Raw genomic sequence first — 25,775 nt, forward strand, 5'->3', positions numbered from 1 at the left:
GCACACCTTGGGCTCACATCTCAGAACACAGATCTGCTACCAGTTTTTTAATTCTCTCTTTGCTTCCTTACATTGTTCTTTATGTGATCTGGGTCTCCATTAATATTTAAAAAGCATTTGCCTGCAAGAAGCAATCAAATAAGTGCTATCTTTCCTGTTTTTTAATCCAGCACCTAGTTTGTGCCAGACAATTTACTAATGAATGCAATGGGAATGGAGAGATACAAAAATATAAATATGAAAGTATCCCGTGCCCTCAAGTAGCATACTTCTAAGAAATTAAATCATATTTTTTATCTATTAGGTTGCTTATTTTGATATCTTTCCTTGCTGAGTTAATTCAAAGAGAATAAAATTAGTACATTTATTCAAATCTTTCTTGAGTTTGACTGATTACATTTAATACTAGAATTCTGGTCCAGTTATTCAGATTGCCATCCTAAATTTCTCCTTCATTATTATCAATATTAATAATTATTTCTTATAAAAAAAACAGTTTGTTACAAGTTACAGTAGGAATAAAAATGGGCTGCAATATCAGCTCCAGTACCCTCGCCACCTCTTTCGTACATCTATATCCAGAATGGACTCAGATTTTTATCTATTTCAAAGAGAGAAGAATCTAATCTAGTTACATTAGCAGAAGGTAGCAACAGTAGCAAGAGTTATGTGTGCCAGCAACACCATGTACTGCTATCTAAAATTATTTTGTTGTAGACATGTCCAATTTGAATTTAAAAAGCTAACTTTGGGGAAAATTAAAGAGAGATACTCAACATCCATTTAGTATAAAACAAATTAATATTTTTAACAGTGATTTGAGTTGGAAAATTTCAGAAATCTTAATCTGGGGACAAAATGACCCACCTTTTTGATAAGCAGGCTTTGAGGACTAAATAAGCCTAGATGAGACATCCCATTGCCCAGATTTCTTGGTAGATAGAAAGCAAATAATAGTCCAGCCAAGGCCGGGCACAGTGGCTCATGCCTATAATCTTGGCACTTTGGGAGGCCGAGGCAGGCAGATCACGAGGTCAGGAGTTCGAGACCAACCTGGCCAATATGGTGAAACCTTGTCTCTACTAAAAATACAAAAAAAAAAAAAAAAATCAGCTGGGCATGGTGGTGCGCGCCTGTAATCCCAGCTACTCAGGAGGCTGAGGCAGGAGAATCACTCAAACCCAGGAGGCGGAGGTTACACTGAGCTGAGATTGCACCACTGCACTTCAGCCTGGGTGACAGGGCAAGACTCTGTCTGGGAAAAAACAAAAATAGCCCAGCCAACAATTCTTCAAAACGTTCCTGTCTATAATTAACACGGCTTATTTAGCAAAGAAAACAAATCTCTTCGGGGTAATAATGTATTTCGGAACTGTATAATATAGTTTTTAGTAATAATTAAAAATAAAAATTCATTCAGCCCAGTTTCTAGGCCAGGATGCTATCCATATGTCAGTCATTAAGGAAACTTAATGGACAGTAGGAAATTAGATGTTGATCTTATTTCTCTAAATTTTCCATATAGGAACTTCTCCAGGGTAAAGCTTTGTCATACTCATCCTTCAATCATTTGCTAGATCTAGCACAAAAAATTTCTCCCCAGATGTGTAATGAAAATTACACTAAAGCAGCTTTTGTTGGCGAAATAAAAAACCTCACTCTGAGAGAGTACATGTAAACTAATTATATTGTAAGTAAATTTATTTTTAAACTATTCTTACTCATTTCGGGAAACATTTATTGTTAACTCTCATGGACCATATACTGTCTTCATTATTCATTCATTTGTCAAAAAATTACTATAGTGAAGAAATTCCAACAACACTTAATGAGTTAAAGCAGTATTTTTTAAAGTACATTTAAGAAATCTGACAGTATGTACAGGAAATGTAAATCAACTCAAATATCCTCCAAATGGCTGGGCGCGGTGGCTCATGCTTGTAATCCCAGCACTTTGGGAGGCTGAGGTGGGCGGATCACGAGGTCAGGAGATCGAGACCATGGTGAAACCCCGTCTCTACTAAAAATACAAAAAATTAGCCGGGCGTGGTGGCGGGCTCCTGTAGTCCCAGCTACTCGGAGAGGCTGAGGCAGGAGAATGGCGTGAACCCAGGAGGCGGAGCTTGCAGTGAGCCGAGATGGCGCCACTGCACTCCAGCCTGGGTGACACAGTGAGACTCCGTCTCAAAAAAAAAAAAAAAAAACAAAAAAAAACAAATATTCTCCAAATATATATACCACATAATTATATATATGGTGTATATATATATATAAATATATATACCATATAATTATATATGATATATATAAATATATATACCATATAATTATATATGATATATATAAATATATAGACCATATAATTATATATGATATATATAAATATATAGACCATATAATTATATATGATATATATAAATATATAGACCATATAATTATATATGATATATATAAATATATAGACCATATAATTATATATGATATATATAAATATATATACCATATAATTATATATGATATATATAAATATATATACCATATAATTATATATGATATATATAAATATATATACCATATAATTATATATGATATATATAAATATATATACCATATAATTATATATGGTATATATATAAAAATATATATACCATATAATTATATACCATATAATTATGGTATATATATTTACACGCCATATAATTATGGTATATATATATATACACCATATATATAAAAAATATATACCATATAATTATATATGTTTAATATAATATATAATATATATTATTATATATAATATATTACGTATATATTATATATTATGTATATATTTTATATATATATATTTGAGACAGTGTCTGGCCTAGGCTGGAGTGCAGTGGCATGATCTCAGCTCACTGCAACCTCCGCCTCTCAGGTTCAAGCGATTCTCTTGCCTCAGCCTCCCAAGTAGCTGGGATTACAGATGTGCACCACCATGCCCAGCTATTTTTTGTATTTTTAGTAGAGACAGGGTTTCACCATGTTGACCTCAGGTGATCCATGCACCTCGGCATCCTGAAGTGCTAGGATTACAGGCATGAGCCACTGTGCCCGGCCGATATAATGTAAAGTAATAAAACACTTTCAGGATTGTTTTTATACTTACTGATAGTATACATATTATATATGTGTGTATATATATATATCTGTGTGTGTGTGTATATATATATATATCTGTGTGTGTGTGTATATATATATATCTGTGTGTGTGTATATATACACACACACATAAGTAGTTAATAATTGCAGCTGTTAAAGTTCAAGATCATGTGCAAACTTGCCATAAAGCTGATGGCACAGGCATTCGACTCACTTTCTCTTCTGCAAGACACAGTAGGCTGTGATTCTCTTGCCTTTGCCATCTCTAAGACCTTGAAGAGGAGAATTGTTGTTATTATTTGGATAGTCTGTCCTGCAAGTCCTAACTGCTAACACCAGCTCCCCTCCAACAGAGGAGTAAGTGATGAGTGGTCCAAGTCAAGCACAACTCACGGTGCTTTGCAGAGAGACATCTGGCCACAGCAGCAAATGTAGAGCTAATCTACGCTACTGTGCTCCACTTACATCTTGACTCTCTTGAAGCACAGGGAGCCTTGTCATGGACCACTCCTTCTCCTTTGTGCACCGCTTATTACAGACTGGCTGTTGGAGAAGCTCATAGTCCTAAAAGAAAACTTGAGACAAAGGAGAGGACAGCTACATGAAATAAAATGAGAGGAAAGAGACGTAAAAATAAAAAAGAAGAAAAAAAAAGGAAGAAATAGTGGCATAAGTTGAAAGTTTTATTCCCCGCTGTAAACTTCCAGTGATTTGGAATTTACTACCTGTATTGTTTTGCTAGGGCTGCCATAACAAATTACTGCAAACTGGAGGCTTAAAGAACAGAGCTTTATTGTCTTACAGGAGGCTAGAGGTCTGAAATCAAGGTGTCGATTCCTGCCAAGGATTGTAAGGGAAATGTCTCTTCCAGGCCTGTATAGTTGGCTTCTCCCTGTTTTTCATATCATCTTCCCTCTATGCCTGTCTTTCTTGGTATCCAGGTTTCCCTATTTGATAACACAAGCCATATTGGATTAGGGCCTATCCTGATGACTTTATTTTAACTTGATTTCCTCAGTAAAAACTCTATCTTAAAATAAGGTCACAGCCTGAGGTACTAGAGGACTCAAACATATTTTGTTTTGAGGGCCACAATTGAATCGTCAACACCACATCACTGTATTTTAAACTCTGTTTGCACCAGGAAACCTGGTCTTCCTCCACTGTTCTCCACGTCACCAAAAGGTAATTCCCAATATACATACCCAAATCATAGACATTCTAGACAACTCCCTCTCTCTCTTTCCCCCATGCTTATTCAGTCCATCACAAAGTCCCATCTGTTTTGCTTCCTAAACACTACTTTGGGCCATGTATACCTCCACCTCACCCCCACCCTGTACAAGTGGTCACTTCTCATGTGCACTTGTATCCCCACTTATGCAATCTGCCGTCCTCCACTGGAGATGGAGTTCTCTCTCTCTCTCTCTGTCTCTCTCTTTTTTTTTTCTTTCCAGAATTTCAGTCTTCATTGCCCAGGCTAGAATAGTGCAGTGGTGCAATCTGTGCTCACTGCAACCTCCACCTCCCGGGTTCAAGCAATTCTCCTGTCTCAGCCTCCCAAATAGCTGGGATTATAGGCACCCACTACCACACCTGGCTAATTTTTGTATTTTTAGTAGAGACGGGGTTTCACCATGTTGGCCAGGCTGGTCTCAAACTCCTGACCTCAGGTAATCCGCTCGCCTCGGCCTCCCAAAGTGCTGGGATTACAGGCGTGAGCCCCTGTGCCCAGCCAGAGTGCTCTTTTCAAAGTGCAGATGTCATCTGGCCATGCCCCGACTCAAAACCTTTCAGTGGGAGCTCATTATTCATAGAATGAAGACCTTTGACCCTGTGGCCCAGCCAGCCTCTGGGGCTCCTCTGGCACCGTGTTTTCCCAGGCTCACTCCCCATCTCTCAGGGCTCCTGTTCTTCATGCTGCCTCCTGCAGAAGCCTCTGTCGGAGCTCTTCATTCTCCACTTCACCCTTGCCTTTGAGTCTCACCTCTTCAGAAAAACCTCTCCTGTCCTTCTTCAGAGGAAACAGTCCCTTTCTAGCGCCCCATAAAATGTTCCTGCTTAGCACTCAGCACAGAGGCAATTTTATACATATAGTAGTCCCCTCGTTATCTGCGGGCGATACGTTCCAAGACGCTCAGTAGATGCCTGAAACCACAAATAGCACTGAAGCCCGTTGCTATCAATCAGAACATGTTTCTGTTCATGTCTTTCAACCCACACACTAAATCCCTCTTCATCCCAGGTAAGCCCTTAGCATGCATGGTGGCTGTAACTTTTGCAGTTTGAGCTATGACAGCAAAACTAGTATGAATTTCTTTTTTCCTTGTTCACAACTTTGCAGAGATAGGAGATTCATTTTTACTGCAGATCTTAGCAATCTCAGCGTACAATTTTTCTTTCTTTCCTTATTAAGAACTTTCACCTTTTTACTTAAAGGAAGCACTTGACAGTTTCTCTTGGGCTTGTCCAAATTACCGACATCACTACTCTTGCACTTTGGGGCCATTATTAAGTAAAATAAGGTTTCCTTGAACAGGAGGACTGCGATACCACAACAATAGATTTGATAACTGAGACGGCTCAAAAGTGACTGATGGGCAGGAGGCTTCTTCAGCCAGATACCCTGGATAGAGATGATTTACGTGCCAGGTGTGATGGAGCAGAATGGAACAAGATTTCACCAAGCTACTCAGACCGGCATGCAGTTCAAGACTTACGAATTGTTTATTTCTGGAATTTTCCATTTAATATGTTTTGGCCGCTGTTAACAGCAGGGAACTGAAACCACAGAAAACAAAACTGCTGATAAAGGGGGACTACTCTACTTGGGAAATTACTGGATTAATATCTTTCTTCTCCTCCTCTCATACATAAACTCCGTGGAAATAGGAATAGTTTGTTGTTATTGTTGTTTACTGTTATACTTCTAGCATTGATAGAGGTCCCCATACATAGTTGGGACTCAAAATATATGGTGATGTTAAAAATCTGACTTGCTGTTTTAATTACTCGAAAAAGCTATAGGCAGATCATTCTGTAAGTATCAGGCAAGAACTTTGTAGAATAGTTCTAAAACTATTTCAGTAAGTATGGTAACAAATTTAAACAAAAAGATAAGATACTAGGAAGGAAGTAGAAATGAAGGCAATAGGAAGGGCCCCTTTGTGTTAAACAAGGAAGGAGCATTAAAAACAGTTAGGTTCGGGCCGGGCACAGTGGCTCATGCCTGTAATCCCAAGACTTTGGGAGGCTGAGGTGGGTGGATCACGGGGTCAAGAGATGAGACTATCCTGGCCAACATGGTGAAACCTCATCTCTACTAAAAGTACAAAATTTAGCTGGGCATGGTGGTGCATGCCTGTAGTGCCAGCTACTGGGGAGGCTGAGACAGGAGAATCATTTGAACCCAGGAGGCAGAGGTTGCAGTGAGCCGAGATCGTGCCACTGCACTCCAGCCTGGGTGACAGAGTAAGACTCCATCTCAAAAAAAAAAAAAAAAAAGAAAAAAAAGATTTAAAAAACAGGTTCATAGATCTAAAATGAAGCAGAAGGTAAGGCCAAACTCCAGGTATTATTTCTCATAAAAACCATCAATGTGCATTGAGGTTTCTTCCTTAATGCAATAATACTCACAATATCTGTACCACAGGGGGCTCTGAACACATGCTGGTACTTATTTTTACTGCTGAATGCAGTAATGTTGTTTTGTACAGCTAAGCGTGATACTCCCTCTGGTAACTTGCTGTCTGCATTATCCGTATCTTCAGAAGCATTTTCCTTTTTATTGAAAAAAAGGGATTTTTTAGAGCCGCAGTTGACCTTACACATCTTTAATTCCAGAGCCTCAGTTTACAGATGAAGAACTGAGGCCGAGAACAATAAAATAGTTCTGCAACCAGTCAACTCTCATATATTGCATACAACTGTAGAAGGCCATCCCAGACAGTAATACAGCTAACCAAATGTCATTTTCCCCAATAAGAACGGTTACTTCCTGAGGTCTCTTTATGCTGATTCACTCTTCACTCCAGAGTATTATCAACTCTGATGATCCAGCTTCCACCTAGAAGGTGACCCATAACATTTATCATCCAAATCATGGTAGTTATGTGAGTGCCCAGGCACCCTATTGACAATTACCTTGGGGCAGCAGGTGTAAACCAGGACTGTCGTGCAAGCAAGGATGAATGGGCACATTACCACTCCATGAAACTTTTCAAAAGAAACACATTCACAGATGTTCAGTAAGTAGCATTTTATCTCCTCTTCAAGAGTGAATCTGAAAAATCATTCCCATTTAGAAGAGTGGGTATCACTTTTGGCATGCTCTTTCACAAGTTGTAATAGTGTTACTGTAGAACTTGGTCATTTCTTGTCCTGTTGTGTCCCATATATAACCAACAGACAAAATCAGGAAGAGGTGATCTAAGAAATAGACAAAACTCTGTATCTGTAATCCCAGCACTTTGGGAGGCCACGATGGGAGGATCACTTGGGGTCAGGAGTTCGAGAGCAGCCTGCCCAACATGGTGAAACCCCGTCACTACTTAAAATACAAAAATTAGCTGGGCATGGTGGCACATGCCTGTAATCCCAGCTACTCAGGAGGCTGAGGCAGGAGAATCACTTGAGCCTGTAAGGCGGAGGTTACAGCGAGCCAAGATCACGCCACTGCACTCCAGCCTGGCTGACAGAGCAAGACTCTGTCTCAAGAAAAAAAAAACAACTCTGTATCAGAAAGATTCCTCTGTTTACAACATGTAGCACTTTTTCTTAAGAAAGTTCTGGGATTCTCAGATATTGGTTACCAGCAATATTTATTACCAGTTATAGTAGATCATTTACTAACCTCTCTTATCCTGGAGAGGTAACCATAGACCCCCTGATTGACCACTCTTTGTTTTCTCTCTCAAAACAGACACAACTAACATATATACATACACTCAGAATGCTTTAACCTCTTATCAACAAGAGATGAAAACTAGAATCATAAGGAAAATTAATTTGCTCATCTGATCAAAAGTGAAATCACAAATGCCAGGCAATGATTGTGTTCCACACTATTGGGGAATTTTAAGGGCCCATGGCTGAAAATAAATAAACAGGGTTTCCTGGGATTTAGAGGAATGGGTTGAAGCCAGATCATGGAATCAAGGCTTGCCTAGGCTCCCATCTCTTGAGAGGCTCATGGGCACCAACATTTAACCTACATTCCACCACATTGCCCCAAACCACTCCAATGGATTGACTTATCTTTCTTGATGTCAGTTTAAACATACTAAGACCTGCTTATAGGGTAATCAGTTACAACATTAACTCTGTAGAGTCAAAGAATATTTCCAGTTTTCCTTTCTGTCACCTCACACTTTATCATCTCTGAAAGGGAGGCAGCCATTGACAATATTATCTCAGGACCTGAGCCATCACAAAAGCAAACTCAATTCCCCTATTTTTTATTATTTTTCCACTAACTCAGTACTAGCTCTGACTACACTTATGGTAAAAATAAAAACCAAGTAAAAATGGCATCATGTCATCACAATACTATGAGGTTTGGGGGAACTTTTCAATATTGGTAACTAAAAATACGTTAGCTGACTAATGTTAGTCGTTTTATCTCTATTCTTTCTGGAAAACCAGTGCAGCTTTTAGCTGTCTAATTTCCTCTTACTGGTTGAGAAGTAGATATGCCGTCCAGTATTTGTCTAAGGAGCTTGCTAAGTTTCCCTTATATTGAGCTCCTGAATCTCGCCACTGTTGCACTCTTTTGAAAGCGGTCCTTCCCTCAAGTATAGCAGAATCCAATATAATTAAGGAAAATTAAAGAAACAGTCCAATGAAAACATTCATGTTAATGTTTAATCAGGGAAAATTCACAGTAATGTTTAAAGAGAGTAGCATAAGCTATGTTATTACTAATCATGAGTGAGTAATTAAGCAAAAAATGACACTAATCTCTAAAGGCTAGAATGAAATCTGTGTTGATTACAGGTCAACAAGATAGAGCTCTTGCCTTAAAAAGCATGATTCTTCCTGTTAACTCTTATTTGAGTATGTCAGCATACCACACTCTGGAAAAAACACAAAGCAAATGTGGCAAGAATTCTACTCTTAGTGATTTTACAGTCCAGAAAAGGGAGTCAGATAAACACCAGTAATATAAAATGCACACATAACAGTGCAACCCTAAAACCTCACCTTATGTGCTTGTAATGAATATTAAGTGACTGCATATTTATACAATGTTTAGCATACAGTAGTAAGCATGATATAAATGCTCATTAAGTACATAAACAAATGTATACCATATATATGCCATAAGATAGGCATAGTCAAACACGATATAACATTAGAGATAGAGAAGAAATAGTTGAAAAGATCTGGCATGATTCCATAAGGAAGAGGACATCTAATGGATGAGAAAAGTGGCAACAGAATTGTGAAAGGATGTTATTAAAGCAAAAGGAGAAACCAATAGCCCTGGCATGGAGTTGAAATAAATTCAGGAAATAGTAAACAGACCCAGGTGATATGAATGTCAGGTGGAAGACTGGTCTTTAAAGCAAGTTAGGCAGTAATTGGATGCAGAAAATGTTTTTGTAATATTTGTTAGCATTACAATGTTTGGTGATAATAAAATCAAATCTTTTTTTTTTTTTTTTGATTGCTCTTGTTGCCCAGACTGGAGTGCAATGGCGCAATCTTGGCTCACGACAACCTCCGCCTCCCGGGTTCAAGCGATTCTCCTGGCCTCAGCCTCCCGAGTAGCTGGGATTACAGGCCCCTGCCACCAAACCCAGCTAATTTTTGTATTTTTAGTAGAGACAGGGTTTCACCATGTTGGCCAGGCTGGTCTCAAACTCCTGACCTCAGGCAATCCGCCCACCTCAGCCTCCTAAGTACTGGAATTATAGGCGTGAGCCACCACACCTGGCCAAAAATCAAATCATTTTTGAAGTCATCAACCTATCTTACTAAAGTTAGGTGTATAACTATGTAATGATCACAAAGAAGTATCATATACAATCTCAATAATGATTATTGCTATTTTGCTACTCTTACAGAGATAAGGAATACTTGACATTGATGTAGTTTTTTATGTTCAAGTTGGCATGCTTAGTCTTAAAGCTGTTGATTAGAGATTTAACAATCTGGTTAGCTAACAGTTTCTTGGAACTTTGTCCTTGTTCACTCCTTTCCATTATCAAGTCTATGGAGTAATTCCTTGTAGACAAGGGTTAACTCTCAGTTTTACTTTTTAGAGATGAAATTCACTGTCCGTGTTCTTTCCCTAGCTCAAGACTTTCTCTGCTGGTAGATTAAGAACTGATTAAGGGCAGAGTCCATTACATTCATCCTTGTGGCTCCAGCCTCTAGCACAACATCATGTAGTAAATCCTTATGGACTGTGACTTACATTGAATGAAATGGGTTGGATTGTATCAGAGTAAATAAGGAATAAAACATTTCCCTTTATTATAATTTTAAAACAGTTTCTTATTTAGGCATAAAGTGAAAAGTACATAAAATGACATTTATTATGTATCTCAAATGGTCCTTCTTTACCATCAGTTTTTACAAACTGTCTTGGATAGATACTGCTATAAACAGTCTATATCTCCATCAGATAGATTTGGTTAGAAACTGAAAGTGATTTCATTATAGTAGGATTATAAAATATGATGAATGCATTTCATCAAGGTATCCAACTTAGAGTAATACTGTTTGAAATTGCAAGCCTTTAAATAAAACCTGTCTAAAAATAGTTCATCATGCATATGTTGCTAAAAATCTTTTGTATCCCAGAAAACTTACAGAAGCAACATATGAGACTTTCAGTGCAATTAGTTCTTTTTAAGAGACAGATAAAAACTAATATCATACACCAGATTGATGTAATAACTAGATGAATACATTTATTAATTTGCATCATGGGAAAAGACTCTCGAAGTCTAAATAATATGCCACATTTAGTTGTCAAGCAATGATTTCTACCAACTAGCAGTGTATTATTTTTAAAGGATCATCTTGTAACAAAGGGGTGCTGTTACATGGTGCACACTCCTGAAATTTTAACCAATGCTGTTACAAATGACAGTTTTAGTAGTTTCCTGGAAATGAACAGCTGCCTATAGATGTGTCACTTTATTTGTCCATTTATTGCATATAAAACAATTCAAAAGTAGGAGTAAAGTAGAAAAGGTAAAAATAATTTAAAATGTATTATATAAGTTAATATATATTATGTATATGAATATCTTTCCAGTCACCTTAATACTTTACGCCACAATTGGGAAAGTCTTCTAAATGAAAATTACATTGGTCTAATGTATCTGAAATAATAACCATGTTATTTGTATCAGAAGAAATTTTCTAAAGAAATTATCAGTCATGTGATTCAACAAAGAGTACCTAGAATCTGCGTGGTTATGCCTTCAGCTCTCATTTGTTGATAGAAGTTCTGTTTCATGAGTTAGCTGACTTTGATGGAAAAAATATATGTTCCCTGTCTCTGGATTGAGTCTGCTTTTACTTTTTTCTTTATATGTCAGAAGATGTGGCTCTAAGAAGTATTCTGTTGAGCTGCGGCAATGATCCATAAGAAGAAAACAAAATGTTTTTCTTTTAGACTTTTAAGACCAGAGACTATGAAGATTTGAGAATATTTTTTTCAAACATAAAACTACAGAATAAGCTAGGCATAAAAGGGTACATATGGAATGATTTCATTTATGTCCAGCTCAAAAACAGTCACAGCTATGGTCTTGTCATGATAGTGATCCTCTGCAGGGACCGGAGGGAAGGCTTCTGGGGTGCTGGTACATGGTGTGTTTCTAGATGTGGGTGCTGGTGACCTGAGTGGGTTCAGTTTGTGAATAATCATTAGCAATTTATTCATCCTTTGGGTCTATGCTATATATCAAGAAAAAAAATCCAAAATAAACAATGCCATTGAAAAGCATTCAGATTTCCTTTTCCTAATTCCCATAGTATATTCTGAAGGTGCTCATATCAGTCGCAGATCACAATAGTCCTGTTGTCCAAAATCACAACACTACTTAGCAGCAGACCCAGAATTGGATGATGGACCACCTGGTTCCATGCCTTGTAGCTTTTGTTTTGGTTTTTTTGCTTCGTTTTGTTTTAAATCACAAGCTGCCCTAACCTCTAAGACCCATGACAATGACACAGTCTGCTGGCAGGAAGCCTGTTAACCTTTTTCTATGAGCTAACACTGTTTGCCCTGTTGCAGGTGAGTTGTGTGAGGAGAAGCTGGACTTCTGTGCCCAGGACCTGAACCCCTGCCAGCATGACTCAAAGTGCATCCTAACTCCAAAGGGATTCAAGTAAGTCAAAAGCTACCTTCTTGCTCACAGTCAGGGTGGGGGACCCGTTATTTTAGGAGCCCTTCTCCTTCATCCTTAGCTTCACACCTCTGCTCTGGATTAAAGGGACCTATTCACTAGTATCAGTGACATTTTTTAAATGTCGATATACAATATGGACTTTTTTTTTTTTTTTTTTTTTGAGATGGAGTCTCGTCCTGTCACCCAGTTGGAGTGCAGTGGCACGATCTTGGCTCACTGCAACCTCCGCCTCCCGGGTTCACGCCATTCTCCTGCCTCAGCCTCCCAAGTAGCTGGGACTACAGGTGCCCACTACCATGCCAAGCTAATTTTTTGTATTTTTAGTAGAGATGGGGTTTCACCTTGTTAGCCAGGATGGACTCGATCTCCTGACCTCATGATCTGCCCACCTCGGCCTCCCAAAGTGCTGGGATTACAGGCGTGAGCTACCGCGCCCAGCCCCGGACTTTTTGTTTAGTACACTAAAGAAAAATGAAAAAGTGTTTCCTTTTCATCCATGATTTTTTTTTGTGAAGTCACCTATGGCAATGAGCAGCCTTTGAAAATGCTTACTTAAATTTATTTGAAGGCCCATCCGGTGACATTTGTAATATCTTCTAGGTGCTTCATTGTCTGAAGGTAAGTCTGTGGTAAAATAGAGAATTTGACTTTAATGTAATTGAAGATGTTAACAGTCTGAAACAATAATTGGACTATCCAAGGTGAGAAAGATAGAGTGACCATGTATCTCAGGCTGCCCCAGGGAGTCCCAGGCTATGCCTGTGATGATCACTGTAATTATTGATAGTGTCTCTTCCAACTTAAATATTTTTTGCATGGGGTGACAAAGCATTATAATCCTGCTAAGTGTACTCCCTTAAGCGAACACAGAACTTCAAAGCAATATTCCTGAAATATGTTTGCTGTCAAATTATGTGATTTCTTTGCCACCATCCTGAAATATTTTAAGGGTCTTTCAACAGCAACTTCTCTTTTTAGAGCTGGCAGTAGTTTAGAGATCATCTAGTCCAAATTCTTCATTTAAACATGAGGAAACCATGGCCCAGAGAGGTTAGTTGACTGTCCAGAGATCTTAAGATTATTTATTGGCAGAGCTAGACCTAGGATTTATACTTTCCAGTTGGGTGATTTTTCTACTGTATGTTACTTATAAGAATTTTTATAGTTTATTAACATTACAGTTGGTATTGCATAGCAAACAGGCTGGATTCTTAGGAATTACACAGTCGGGTGCAGGGGTTGAGCTGTGCTTTCATCAGACAGCTAGCAAACAGAATTATTTGCTCCTTCAAGCAATATTTATTGAGTGCCTGCCATGGCCAGAGCACATGGTAATAATACCATCTTATGATTTTGTAGTCCTTTATAGCTATTCACCTTCACTAATTTCATCTTCTTAGTGAAATGACCCAAGCTCAATTGCCATAGAATTCAGAGAATTAACAATTACACAGGTCAGGATGAATTTTATAAGAGAAGATGGGATTTTAGCTGGATCGCTAAGATATTTATACTTACCGAGCAGATCATCAGATATTTTAAGTAGGGTGGGAGAGTGGGGTCAGAATCGCCATTCCCTACTGCTTTTCAAATATCAATCTAAATTAGATATTTATTCTCAAGCTTTCTTTTGACAATGTGCTTTTGCTTTAATTTGGTTTAAAATCCAAAAATGTAGAATATGTAGGTAGAGTTGTAGCACCTGCTGATTCCCTACAATGTCTTTTTTGAAAAAGGAAAGAATAAATATGATTCTATTTTGCATTATATTTTAGTTTACAACCCTAGGCAAAAACCCAATGTTATTCCATTTCTACTTTACATAAAACTTTATATTTTATTCAACCAAATACTGTAGGTAAGTTGTTTTTAGTCTTCATATCAATGATACGCTCACAATTTAATGTGGCAAATTGAAAACACATCACTTACATAATAAATATCATTTCTTAGAGAAATTAGCTAGTAAGGAAAGTTTTCCAGAACTGCTGATCTGCTGAACAGATTTCACAGTACTTTGTGCATTGTAAGTATAAGATATTAGTAAAACTTAATTGAAACCATTAAAAAAAAGTGAGTTTGTCTGCAAAAAGACTAATCCTTAATTAAATATCTCCTCTCACTATCAAATAGATTAGACACTCTTAAAAGTGCATTTGGCTGCATTATGGACTAACTGATTTGGAAACCCACTGTTTTCCGTCGTAATTTGTAAGCTCGTTTCATAGCTGTATGTATGTAGTTTAGCAGAAAACAGGTTAAGTCAGTGTGTGTGCTATTACTCCCGACTTATAAATGATTGCACATTGTGGGAAAGGTAGTTGTGGAAAGAAAATAGACTTAAAAATCAAATGACGTGAAGCTGCTAAAGAAAATCGCTACTGACAAATGTTGTTTAGACAAGTTATGCTATGTTAACTTCAACTTCATTTTCTTACTACTAAGCTAACAGAGCTGGTTTTACTTTTATTGCTTTATTATATACCTCATAAATCTCCCAAATTGCTTTGAGATATTTTTAGACTATGATGCGCCATAAGCAGTATTTTCAAACATGCATCTTACATAGCCAGCTTCGGGCTTCTAAACGGCATATTTTATATTCTTTGCTTCTTCCTCCCTCCTTGTCAGATAATAGAGTTGAAGGAATGTGATAGGTTTTATTGATAATACAAACTAAGGAATTCTTATTTAAATTTTTTCTTTCTGTTTTGAAACTCAGTCTGAGGAGCACAAGAAGGACAAAAATGTTGGACATAATGTAACTCCAAGCTCTAATGGTCTTGAAAAATAGTATTTGGAGAGAAGAGAATATAAAACAGCTCTTAGACAGCCGCTATGTTGGATGTGTGGTTATCTTATCTTTCACTTTGATTTCTTTTTTCAGATAAATAATTCAGAGTGTTTCAAAGCATTTCTTCTTTCTTTTAATGCTTGGCACTTCAGCAGCTCTGCTCACATTAACATTGATGGAAGTTCTCTTCTCGGGCCTTGTCCATCTCTTTGAGAATGTATATGGCCACTTAGAGTCCATTTAACTTCAGACTTATTGTTTACTTTGATTTGCTATGATTTAGCATTAAAACCAACTGGCTGCAAAGCAAGCATGCTTATGCAGTGAGTTCATTTTATTTCTTAATTCATACATGCAGAGCTGAAAGTCTGTTTGCTACTCTTAGAGGCTATATACTCCCATTTGTTTTAATTCATCCACTCTCCAGCAACTCTCAAATCCTGATTTTGCATTTTCAGACAAAACCTTAGGCATTCAGTAATGCCACATTCACTTGGGTGTTTTTAATTATCCTTACTTCAAATCCTAATAGCTTTGAAATAGAAAAGTGGATAATTAATACAGACTAAACCATAAAAGCTTTTATAGAATTATAAAGATGTATATAGAGAATTATTTCAAAAACCAGCCATTTATAGAGCATGCATTATATATAAAAACTATACTAATTAATTAAATTGCATTTGATCTTTAAACCTGTGAGGTGGAATTATATACATGTTAAAGATGAGGAAAAGAACACTTACAGAGATTAAGTAATTTAGTCAATATTATATACACTTTATGCTAAGTGAAATAAGCCAGACATAGTAAGACAAATACCGGATGATCTCACTTATATATGTGGAATTTTAAAAAGTCAAACTTATAGAAAAAGAGAGTAGAAGAGTGGCTACCAGGAATTGGGGTGGGGAAAATGGGAAGATGTTGGTCAGTGGCACAAATTTTCAGTTACAAGATGAATACTAAGTTCTAGAGACTTAATATCACAGCATGGTCACTATAGTTAATACTGTATATACACTATGTATACTGTATATATAGTATGTATATATACTATATAGTCTATATACAGTATATATACGGTATATATACCAAATATACTATATATACAGTATATATACTATATACTATACTATATATACAGTGTATATACTACATACTATATACTATACTATATCTACAGTATATATACTATGTACTCTACTATATACTATACTATATATACAGTATATATGGTATATACATATATAGTATATATACTCTATATATACTGTGTGTATATATACATATATGTATACTGTGTATATATAGCATATATACAAGTATATATACTAATATACTTGAAATTTGCTCAGAGAGCAGATCTGAAATATTTTCACCACAAAAGGAAAAGGGTAACTATGGGAGGTGAAGGATATGTTAATTAGCTCGACTGTGGTAATTATTTCACAATGTATGTATGTATAAAACATCACCATGTACATCTTTAAAATATAAAGATTTTATTTTTCAATTATACCTCAATAAATCTGGAATAAAATAAAGTTGATAACGTACAATTAAGAATGAAGCTGGGCTACAAACGCAGTTCCATAAAACCTGAATTCTGCAAAGCCTGAATTCTGCAGAGCTAAGTTATAGTTTTCTCATATATGCACATATATATGTTATATATATATGAAGTTATATATATATGAAGTGTGTATAGATGTATATATGAGAAGTTATATAGTATATATGAGAAGTTATAGTTTTCTCATATATACACATATATGTACTCATATATACACATACACATACACACATATGTGTATATACACATGTACCTATATATGTATACATGTACATATATACACTATATATGTGTATATATATGTACGTGTATATGTGTGTGTATATATGAGAAAACTATGACCTAGCTCTGCAGAATTCAGGCTTTGCAGTTATGTATATATATATGTATATATGTATGTGTATGTATGTGTATGTATATGTGTATATATATATATATATATATATATATATATATATAAATATATAAAGTCAGTGAACCCTCTCTTAAACTCAATCAAAAACACTCTTGGAAGCCAATGTGTAAGCCTAATAAATCACAACAGGAGAGTGTTGAGGAAAAGGAGGAGGGTAGAGGGAGGCTTCCAGAAGACCCCTCCTCATTGATGGCCATACCTGTAGGGATTCTATGGTCCCCTGTAGGTCCGCAATGCAGTTTGAAAACTGCTGGATGTGCCACACTGCCTTTCTTCATGCAGCTATAAAGTCCTGCATCCTTGGTATCATAACTAGAGATCCCAGTGGTCAGCACTAGAGAAGTACAGGTTTAAAGGGAGCCTGTGGAATTAATTATTCAACAGCATAGTGCAGTGGTTAGAAATACAAGCTTTCTTGTCAGATTACTTGAGTTTGATTCCTGGCTGTGACACTTAGAAGTTGAGTGTTTGAGGGCAAAGTACTTCACCTCTTTGTTCCTTAGTCTCCTCACTTGTAGAGTGGGCGAAATGATACCACCAATGTCACAGGACTGTGGAGAGGATTCAGTGAATGCATAGATGCCACATGGTTAGAGCAGGGCCAGAGGAAGTGCTCAGTGAATGTCAGCTGTATTATTACTCCTGGTTCTTCACCATCAATGCAGCCAAGACCCTTTACCACCATGGTGAACAGGCTGAAAACTGTCCGTGGGATCGGCCCTGTGAATTTTCTATCAGTTCTTCTATCCCAACCCATTATATCAGTCCCGTTCTTCTGTAATGAGTATCTGGATTCATTGTGAATTAGGGTATTTAATATTAATATATTTGCTTTTCTTAAAGTAATACCTTGATCTGATGTATCTAGTCTCTATTGTAAAATTAAAAATGTTAATCACTTTTTAAAATATGTTTAATATTCCCAGTAAATTTTACAACATAGCACTTTTATAATCTCAATGATCAAATGGATTAGGCCAAACTGAAAACATAGGGCACTGTAAGCAAACAAAATGTGGAGAAAGGAAGGAAGAGGGAGGAGAGTGGGTGAGAGAGGGAGTGACCCTGCTACAATTATCCTTTTCTTATTTGGACTGTGGATGTTCACTATCATCAAGGGGATAAAATCACTATTTCTATGGTAGATCACAGTGATAGAACATGGAATATACTGCAGAACAGTTCGATTTTCTAGGTATCCATTAATATGGGGGCTCTATGAGCCTATTCTAAATAAGTATTTTAAAGATGGTGCCATTGTGTCTAGATAAAATGCATTGTTTACTTATTTTGTCTCAGTTGGGTTTGAAACCATTACCTGCTTGTTCCAACAGATGTGACTGCACACCAGGGTACGTAGGTGAACACTGCGACATCGATTTTGACGACTGCCAAGACAACAAGTGTAAAAACGGAGCCCACTGCACGGATGCAGTGAATGGCTATACGTGCATATGCCCCGAAGGTTACAGGTAAAAGCAGAAATGAATAAGACCTAGTGTTCAATAAGACCTAGCACAACAGGGTGACTATAGTCAGTAATAGTGTAATTGTACATTTTAAAATAACTGAAAGAGTATAACTGGATTGTTTGTAACACAAGGATAAATACTTGAGGGGATGGATACCCCATTTAACATGATGTGATTATTATGCATTACATGCCTGTATCAAAATACCTCATGTACCCCATAAATATATACACTTACTAGGTACCCACAAAAATTAAAATAAAAAAATTTTAAGACAAAAAAAGTAGAACTTACAGAAGCAAAGAGTAGAATGAGGGTTACCAAGGAGGAGGACAGAGGGATGGTGTTTGGGGAGATGTTGGCCAAAGGGTACAAAGTGTCATTTAGACAGGATGAGTAAGTTTGGAATATCTATTGTACAGCATAGTGATGATTTTGTTTAATAGTTAAGAATACTTGAAAACTGGAAAAACAAGGAAGTGCACATATATAATATACAGTTATGTCATACAGCTCTCAATTCAGATTGGCAATTAAGTAAAATTGTACTAACTTATTTTTTTTCTCCTTATTCTTCAGTGGCTTGTTCTGTGAGTTTTCTCCACCCATGGTCCTCCCTCGTACCAGCCCCTGTGATAATTTTGATTGTCAGAATGGAGCTCAGTGTATCGTCAGAATAAATGAGCCAATATGTCAGTGTTTGCCTGGCTATCAGGGAGAAAAGTGTGAAAAATTGGTCAGTGTGAATTTTATAAACAAAGAGTCTTATCTTCAGATTCCTTCAGCCAAGGTTCGGCCTCAGACGAACATAACACTTCAGGTAAGAGATCTCTCTCTATGGAGAGATGATCTGATCTTAAAATTCAGCTTCAGAGAATATACATTTGTGGTAGCTTCTGAATGATTGATAGTATGTCTTAAATAGACAGTTAAAAACAGAAAATGCTCCTTGTGTGGACAGCATTAGTAACTTTTCTCTTCAACATTTGTATTTTCAAGACAAAATGAAAAGCAAATATTTGTATTCATTACTTGATAAGCAGACAGTAAAAAAAATATATCTCTTTGTTTTGTGCTCAGAGAAAAACATTTTATTCATTTGCTTTTATATGGCTCTGCAGTTCAGCCTCTGCGTGGGGGAGGCTTTTCTTAGGAAATCTGCAGATAAGAAGGGTGCAGGCGAGAAAGAACACCTGGATTCAACCACCAGCACCTTTTTTTTTTTTTTTTTTTTGAGACACAGTCTTGCTCTGTCACCCAAGCTGGAGTTTAGTGGCGCGATCTCAGCTCACTACAACCTCCGTCTCCCAGGCTCAAGCGATTCTCCTGCCTCAGCCTCCCGAGTAGCTGGGACAACTGGCATGTGCCACCATGTCTGGCTAATTTTAGTAGAGATAGGGTTTCACCATGTTGGCCAGGATGGTCTTGAACTCCTAACCTCATGTGATCTACCCACCTCAGCCTCCCAAAGTGCTGGGATTACAGGCGTGAGCCACCGCGCTCAGCCAACCAGCACCTTTTAACTCTTCACCCAGAACTTTGAAGACTTGACATAAAATTAACAAACTCAGATTTTAAGTCTTTCCACCAACTCACTGTGTACCTTTGAGCAAGTCATTCAGATCCCTATGGAAGAAGCTGCACTAGATTAAAGATAATAAATATAGGGGCAAATTAAGTCTACATATTTGTTTTATCTGATAAGCAAAATCGCTTAATATATTTTTAATTCAAATGACTTTAGCCAGTTTCGTGTAGACACCACCCCTTTTTCGGTTTACCCTGATACTCTAGTGAGGGACAGAGGATCCTTTTGAAGTCAGGAAGAAGAGAATCCTGGAAGGCATGATTCTCTACCTTCCAGCGTTTGCCCCACCAAATTGTTATGAGAACTGCACAGTGATGTTGGGGCTTAAGTCTTAACTTAGCTAATTAATCCTTTAAAAGCTAAAATGGGCCAAAGAGCAGGATAAAAACAAAGATTTCCCCCTACACATGGCATAACTGTGAAGAATTTGTTTTTTTTCATATGGGATATAAAAATCCATCTTTGACAATGTAGTCATTTTTCACAGATGCTATAAACAAAGCTTATAACAGGAGCAAAAGGAGCAGTTTAGTGAAAATCTCCAGCAAAGAAAGTTCTAAGCACATCCAACATGTTTACTTGAGGATTTCTTATTGTTCTTTTTAAGTTTCTTTATGGATTTATTTGCAACAAAGCAATTTAAGAACAAGTCACCTTTCGAGTAATAATTTCAGCGTTGTTTTCTCATAGCCATCAGGAAAACATAAACCATAGTAAAACCTCTTCACCTCACCTAGCAGTCTCTTTCTGATGAAATACATTTGGTTGCCTACACATCCTAGTAATGCCAGCGTTACTTTCTACTAGATTGCCACAGATGAAGACAGCGGAATCCTCCTGTATAAGGGTGACAAAGACCATATCGCGGTAGAACTCTATCGGGGGCGTGTTCGTGCCAGCTATGACACCGGCTCTCACCCGGCTTCTGCCATTTACAGGTGAAGATCTCTCAGTTATGGGTAAAGGTGAAAAAAATTGCTTAATGAAGAACTGCTTCTCCTCTATTTTATTATGGAGAGGAGAGAGACTAAGTTGGCTCCAGCAGGTCTTAGGATGAGGGTATTAATGAGAAACCTGGCAGGAACAGAGGGCATGCTCAAATTGGAGAGTGTGAGGAGGGATTTATAAGGGGACTGCTATGCACAAAGAGGTGACTGGGATAGTACAGTAACCTGGGGCTGGAAAGAAGGGATGCAGGGAGGTGTTGCTACCCATATGCCTGACGGATCAAGAGGAGGGAGCAGTTATGGAAACTCATGCTCTGTAAAGGCTTTGTAGAGAGGCTTACCTGCCAGAAGCCGAGGCCTTTAATAGAGGTTTGCAGTAAGCTCTCAAGGAAACAACCAGCTTTTGAAATACACAACCTCACTCTCTTTCCTCCCAACAATCTCCTGTCTGTGTTCCCCACTGGCCACACTGCATGCCAGGAAAGAAGGAATCTATAGAATCTAGTAATATAGCTTGCACATAAGCTTCCGGGGTCTCAGAGCTGGGTAAAGAAAGTTGGAAGGGAGCTTCAGAGAATCAAATGAAGATATCCAGCACTGTGAGTAACTTCAGGTTGCCATTCATACCTCACAGGTTTACTGAGCACTTACTATGTGCCAGACCTGTCCCGAGCTTTAAGGAACAAGCCCCTGCTCATTTGGAACTTACACAGAATAAGCAAATGGATTCATACAATGTTGTCATAGGGAATCTTGACCATCCATTTTGGAAGTTTTCTAATGATTAATGATATTAATAATAAACTGCAGATGTGAAATGGGTGGTGTTCGTGGGGTATAATTTTTAGTCCTTGTTGCATAAAACTATCAGAACCCCTCTGTTGGACCCCAACACCAATTCCCTAACATCCTGCAGACTATTTAGCTAGTTAATTTTTTCACATGTAGAAATTCACCCTTTAGAGAAGGGGTCACAAACTCCTAAGTAGTCAGTTTTTCCAGGTAAGTAACATAAATGATTAAACAGGTCAAGTGCAAGAAAATAATTGCCATTTCACCTAACAAAGGATGGAGTGTATCTTGTGACATTTATAAAAGGACTGTTATGTTGCATATTTTTTTATTTTATTCTGTAAAAGATCTAAATTTCTACATAAGTTTTATTTTATTATAAGTAGCCTTGATGTTTTCAATATAAAAGAAGTGGTTGTGACTGGAATGAACCAATAGTAAATATTTGTCAAAACAGGATTTCATCTACTCAGTTCTCTGTGGAGAAAATATGGACTTAGATTTTTCCAGACTCTTGGTTTTTCAGGAAAAAGGCAGAAATCTGGGGCTTTTTTAATACAAATTTTCTCTCCTTTAGATATCAGTATGCATTTTTAATACTATATATAATGAACAAAACGTATCTGTAGGTCAGACACACTTAACAACAAACGAATAGGGATTGATTATGACGTAAAGTGGAGACACTGGCCTGCATGTTAGTGATATTCTCATATGTATCAGTGTGCTTCAAAAGTCTTCACATCTTATTTGATGCTTCATAATAGTTCTGGGAAAGTACATACCACTTGTAGCCATGAATGGAATTTGATATCCACCACTTGTGAATATTTGGAGCATGGAAACAAACACATAATTGTTGGTTTCCAAGTTGAATACAATACTTATTTTATCTCCAAATGGTGATGAATTAGTGCCAAGATTTTAGATATTACAAGGCCTTAAATTTTCTAGCCTCAGTGTGTTTCAGCCCATAAAAAGATTTCAGAAATTTGTGGTTCATTTTTTTAATTAATTAATTAATCTATTTTATGTAATGGTGCAGCACAGAACTCTCAGAAGCCATAGTAAAGGTTTTTGGTTTGGCTTATTAAAGCTAGCATTCATATCACATATGCCAAAATATTTCTAAATACTTTGTAGAAACCCAAGTGATTATATCCAAATAAGGACCTATCATAACGAGTTTGAGTTTATGTTCATTGCCATTTCACCTTACAAAGGATGGAGTGTATCTTGTGACATTTATAAAAGGACTATTATGTTGCATATTCTTTTTTTTTTTTTTTTTTTTTTCGGAGACGGAGTCTCGCTCAGTTACCCAGGCTGGAGTGCAGGGGCGCGATCTTGGCTCACTGCAAGCTCCGCCTCCCGGGTTCATGCCATTCTCTTGCCTCGGCCGCCCAAGTAGCTGGGACTACAGGCGCCGACCACTACGCCTGGCTAATCTTTTTTGTATTTTTAGTAGAGACGGGGTTTCACCGTATTAGCCAGGATGGTCTCGATCTCCAACCTCGTGATCCGTCCATCTCATATTCTTTATTAGGAGCTGCAAGCCCATGTTTCTGCTGGTGGATCATCTAATAGAGATACAAAATGTGAGGCCTAGAGTAAATACAGCTTTAATTTAATTACTGCCTTTTGGCTTATGACCAAAAAAATTTTCTTGATTTTCCAATCCAGAAAAGCTATGACCTTATTTTTTAATAAAAGAGGCAACAATTACCAAGAATTCAGATATATAGATGTGTATAATACATTTTATTAACATATTAAATATAGAATATTATTTTTACATTAAGAAAATTAATAATATAAGAAAAAAAGGAAGAAAGGAAGGAAGCAATGAAGAAAAAAGAAGGAAGACAGGAAGGAAATGTAAGGAAGAACAAGTTTCAAAGGAGATAAATATAAGCACTTACATTTTCATGTATTTGCACAAAGAAAAACTAGACACAGACAAGAAGAAATAGAAACAAGACTTCTGCATGAATACCATTTTATATCCATTCGATTTTTGAGCCATTTCAATGTCATTACCATTCAAAAATAAAATTGAAATAATAGAAAAAAGCAGCTGCTCTAGAGATAGTCTGGCTTGATTCAAGTCCAGCTCTGTTATCAACTAACTGTGTGTCTTGGACAGATTGCTTCAGCTCCCTGGGCCTCATCTGGCAAATGGGGATAACAAATAATAGTGTCCTTTTTGTGAGATTATGGTAAGAATTGTATGACATGATAAATGTAAAATATTTGCAACGATGCTTGGTAAACCATAAACAATGATGGCTACTAGTATCACAAATTCAGGATGTCCAATGAGTGTATTTCGTTTGCTTCACCCAAACCTGTGTTCCCATTGCGTTCCTTCTTTCATTGAAAGGCATGACAGGTGCGGTGGATCTACTCTTAATCCTCTCCTTTCCTTTACCTTCAATTTGCAGTTTTTCCCAACTCTTAGCTCTGATACGGCTAATTTTTTGGCCTTTTTTCAAATGCCAGAAAATGCCAAGCAAGGCAACCTCTGTCCTGGGCCAGGCCTTTACTACAATGTAAAATCTTTGATGAAAGATAGTACTTCTCCATACCTGTAGTAAAATATATCAGTTACAATGTTGTAATCAGCTGTCCCATAAGTTGCTAATAAATATTTTGTCTGGGTGAAGTACATTTTCAAATTTTGATTTGTTTCCACTTAAGTTCAGTTTTATTGCCATAATTCTATCTTATATAAAATTTACTTTGGTAAAACATTGTTTTCCAAATTTTGCATTATTTAATATATTATTGGGCCTTGCCCTTGGAAATAATTTTATACCTCAGGTGCATCATTTCAATTGCCTGGTTAATTCTCCACATTGAAGAAAATTGATTTTATTTTAGCAAAATGAAATCTGATAAAATGAGGGGAAGTAATAATACACTTATTATTTCTATAGGGTATTTTTGGTTAAAATTTATTTTATATGTCAACTATTGTTTCACATAAATCAGTATGAAGACAATTATTTTATGAAATTATCTCTAGACTGGTAATTTGCTGCCCTTCAAAAAGATTTTCTTTTAATCTAGATAAGGGGAAACATTTTTTACAAAAGTTTATGAAAAATACGTGCTTCTTTCTTTAAATTCAAATTAATGTCATTTTCCAAACCAGACAGCCTCTTTGAAAACACAGCCAACTATGTTAAAAATTAAAAGACAGTAGTTATAGCTTGAATTGTGTTTAAGAAAACTCAAGATGTAGTAATTATTCTTTTAGTGTAGAAATAAAGTAGTATGCACATTTTCTCATCTTATCTGTTACATCTGGATAGAAGATCATGGCTTCTTGTAGACATGCCTGCTGTCAACAGCACCAAGCATACAGGCAGTAGTGTAGAATGGTTGTTTTCAAAAGTCTGCATTGGAATCACCTGAAAAACATGTTAAAATACAGGTGTTGGGCACCACCCCTAGTTTCTGATTCTGTAGGTCTTAGCTAGACCCGAAATTTTACATTTTTAACAAGTTTCCAGGAGATCTTGTACTCCAGGGACTACACTTTGAGAACCCCTTGTGTAAAAGGAATATGTACTTTGAAAGCTGACTGTCTGCTGCAACATCATGTTTGATGCTCACATTAAAATCAGCCATGTTGGGAGTATTCCCACCACAAAAATCAGCAAAGCCAAAAATC

At 37.0% G+C, this 25,775-nt stretch overlaps 1 protein-coding gene across 5 annotated transcripts in view; it reads left to right on the forward strand.

The window, feature by feature from the left end:
* SLIT2 (slit guidance ligand 2) overlaps window positions 1-25,775 on the forward strand; it is a 372,325-nt gene that overhangs the window by 328,155 nt on the left and 18,395 nt on the right. For all 5 annotated transcript variants that reach the window (XM_055246085.2, XM_055246088.2, XM_055246087.2 and 2 more), the window contains 4 exons: window positions 12,398-12,491; window positions 18,632-18,769; window positions 19,349-19,589; window positions 21,165-21,295. In XM_055246085.2, coding sequence (XP_055102060.1) covers window positions 12,398-12,491; window positions 18,632-18,769; window positions 19,349-19,589; window positions 21,165-21,295 — 604 coding nt within the window. The remainder of the gene's footprint in view (window positions 1-12,397; window positions 12,492-18,631; window positions 18,770-19,348; window positions 19,590-21,164; window positions 21,296-25,775) is intronic.

The sequence above is a fragment of the Symphalangus syndactylus genome, chromosome 16 (assembly GCF_028878055.3).
Source record: "Symphalangus syndactylus isolate Jambi chromosome 16, NHGRI_mSymSyn1-v2.1_pri, whole genome shotgun sequence".
NCBI classification, from domain to species: domain Eukaryota; kingdom Metazoa; phylum Chordata; class Mammalia; order Primates; family Hylobatidae; genus Symphalangus; species Symphalangus syndactylus.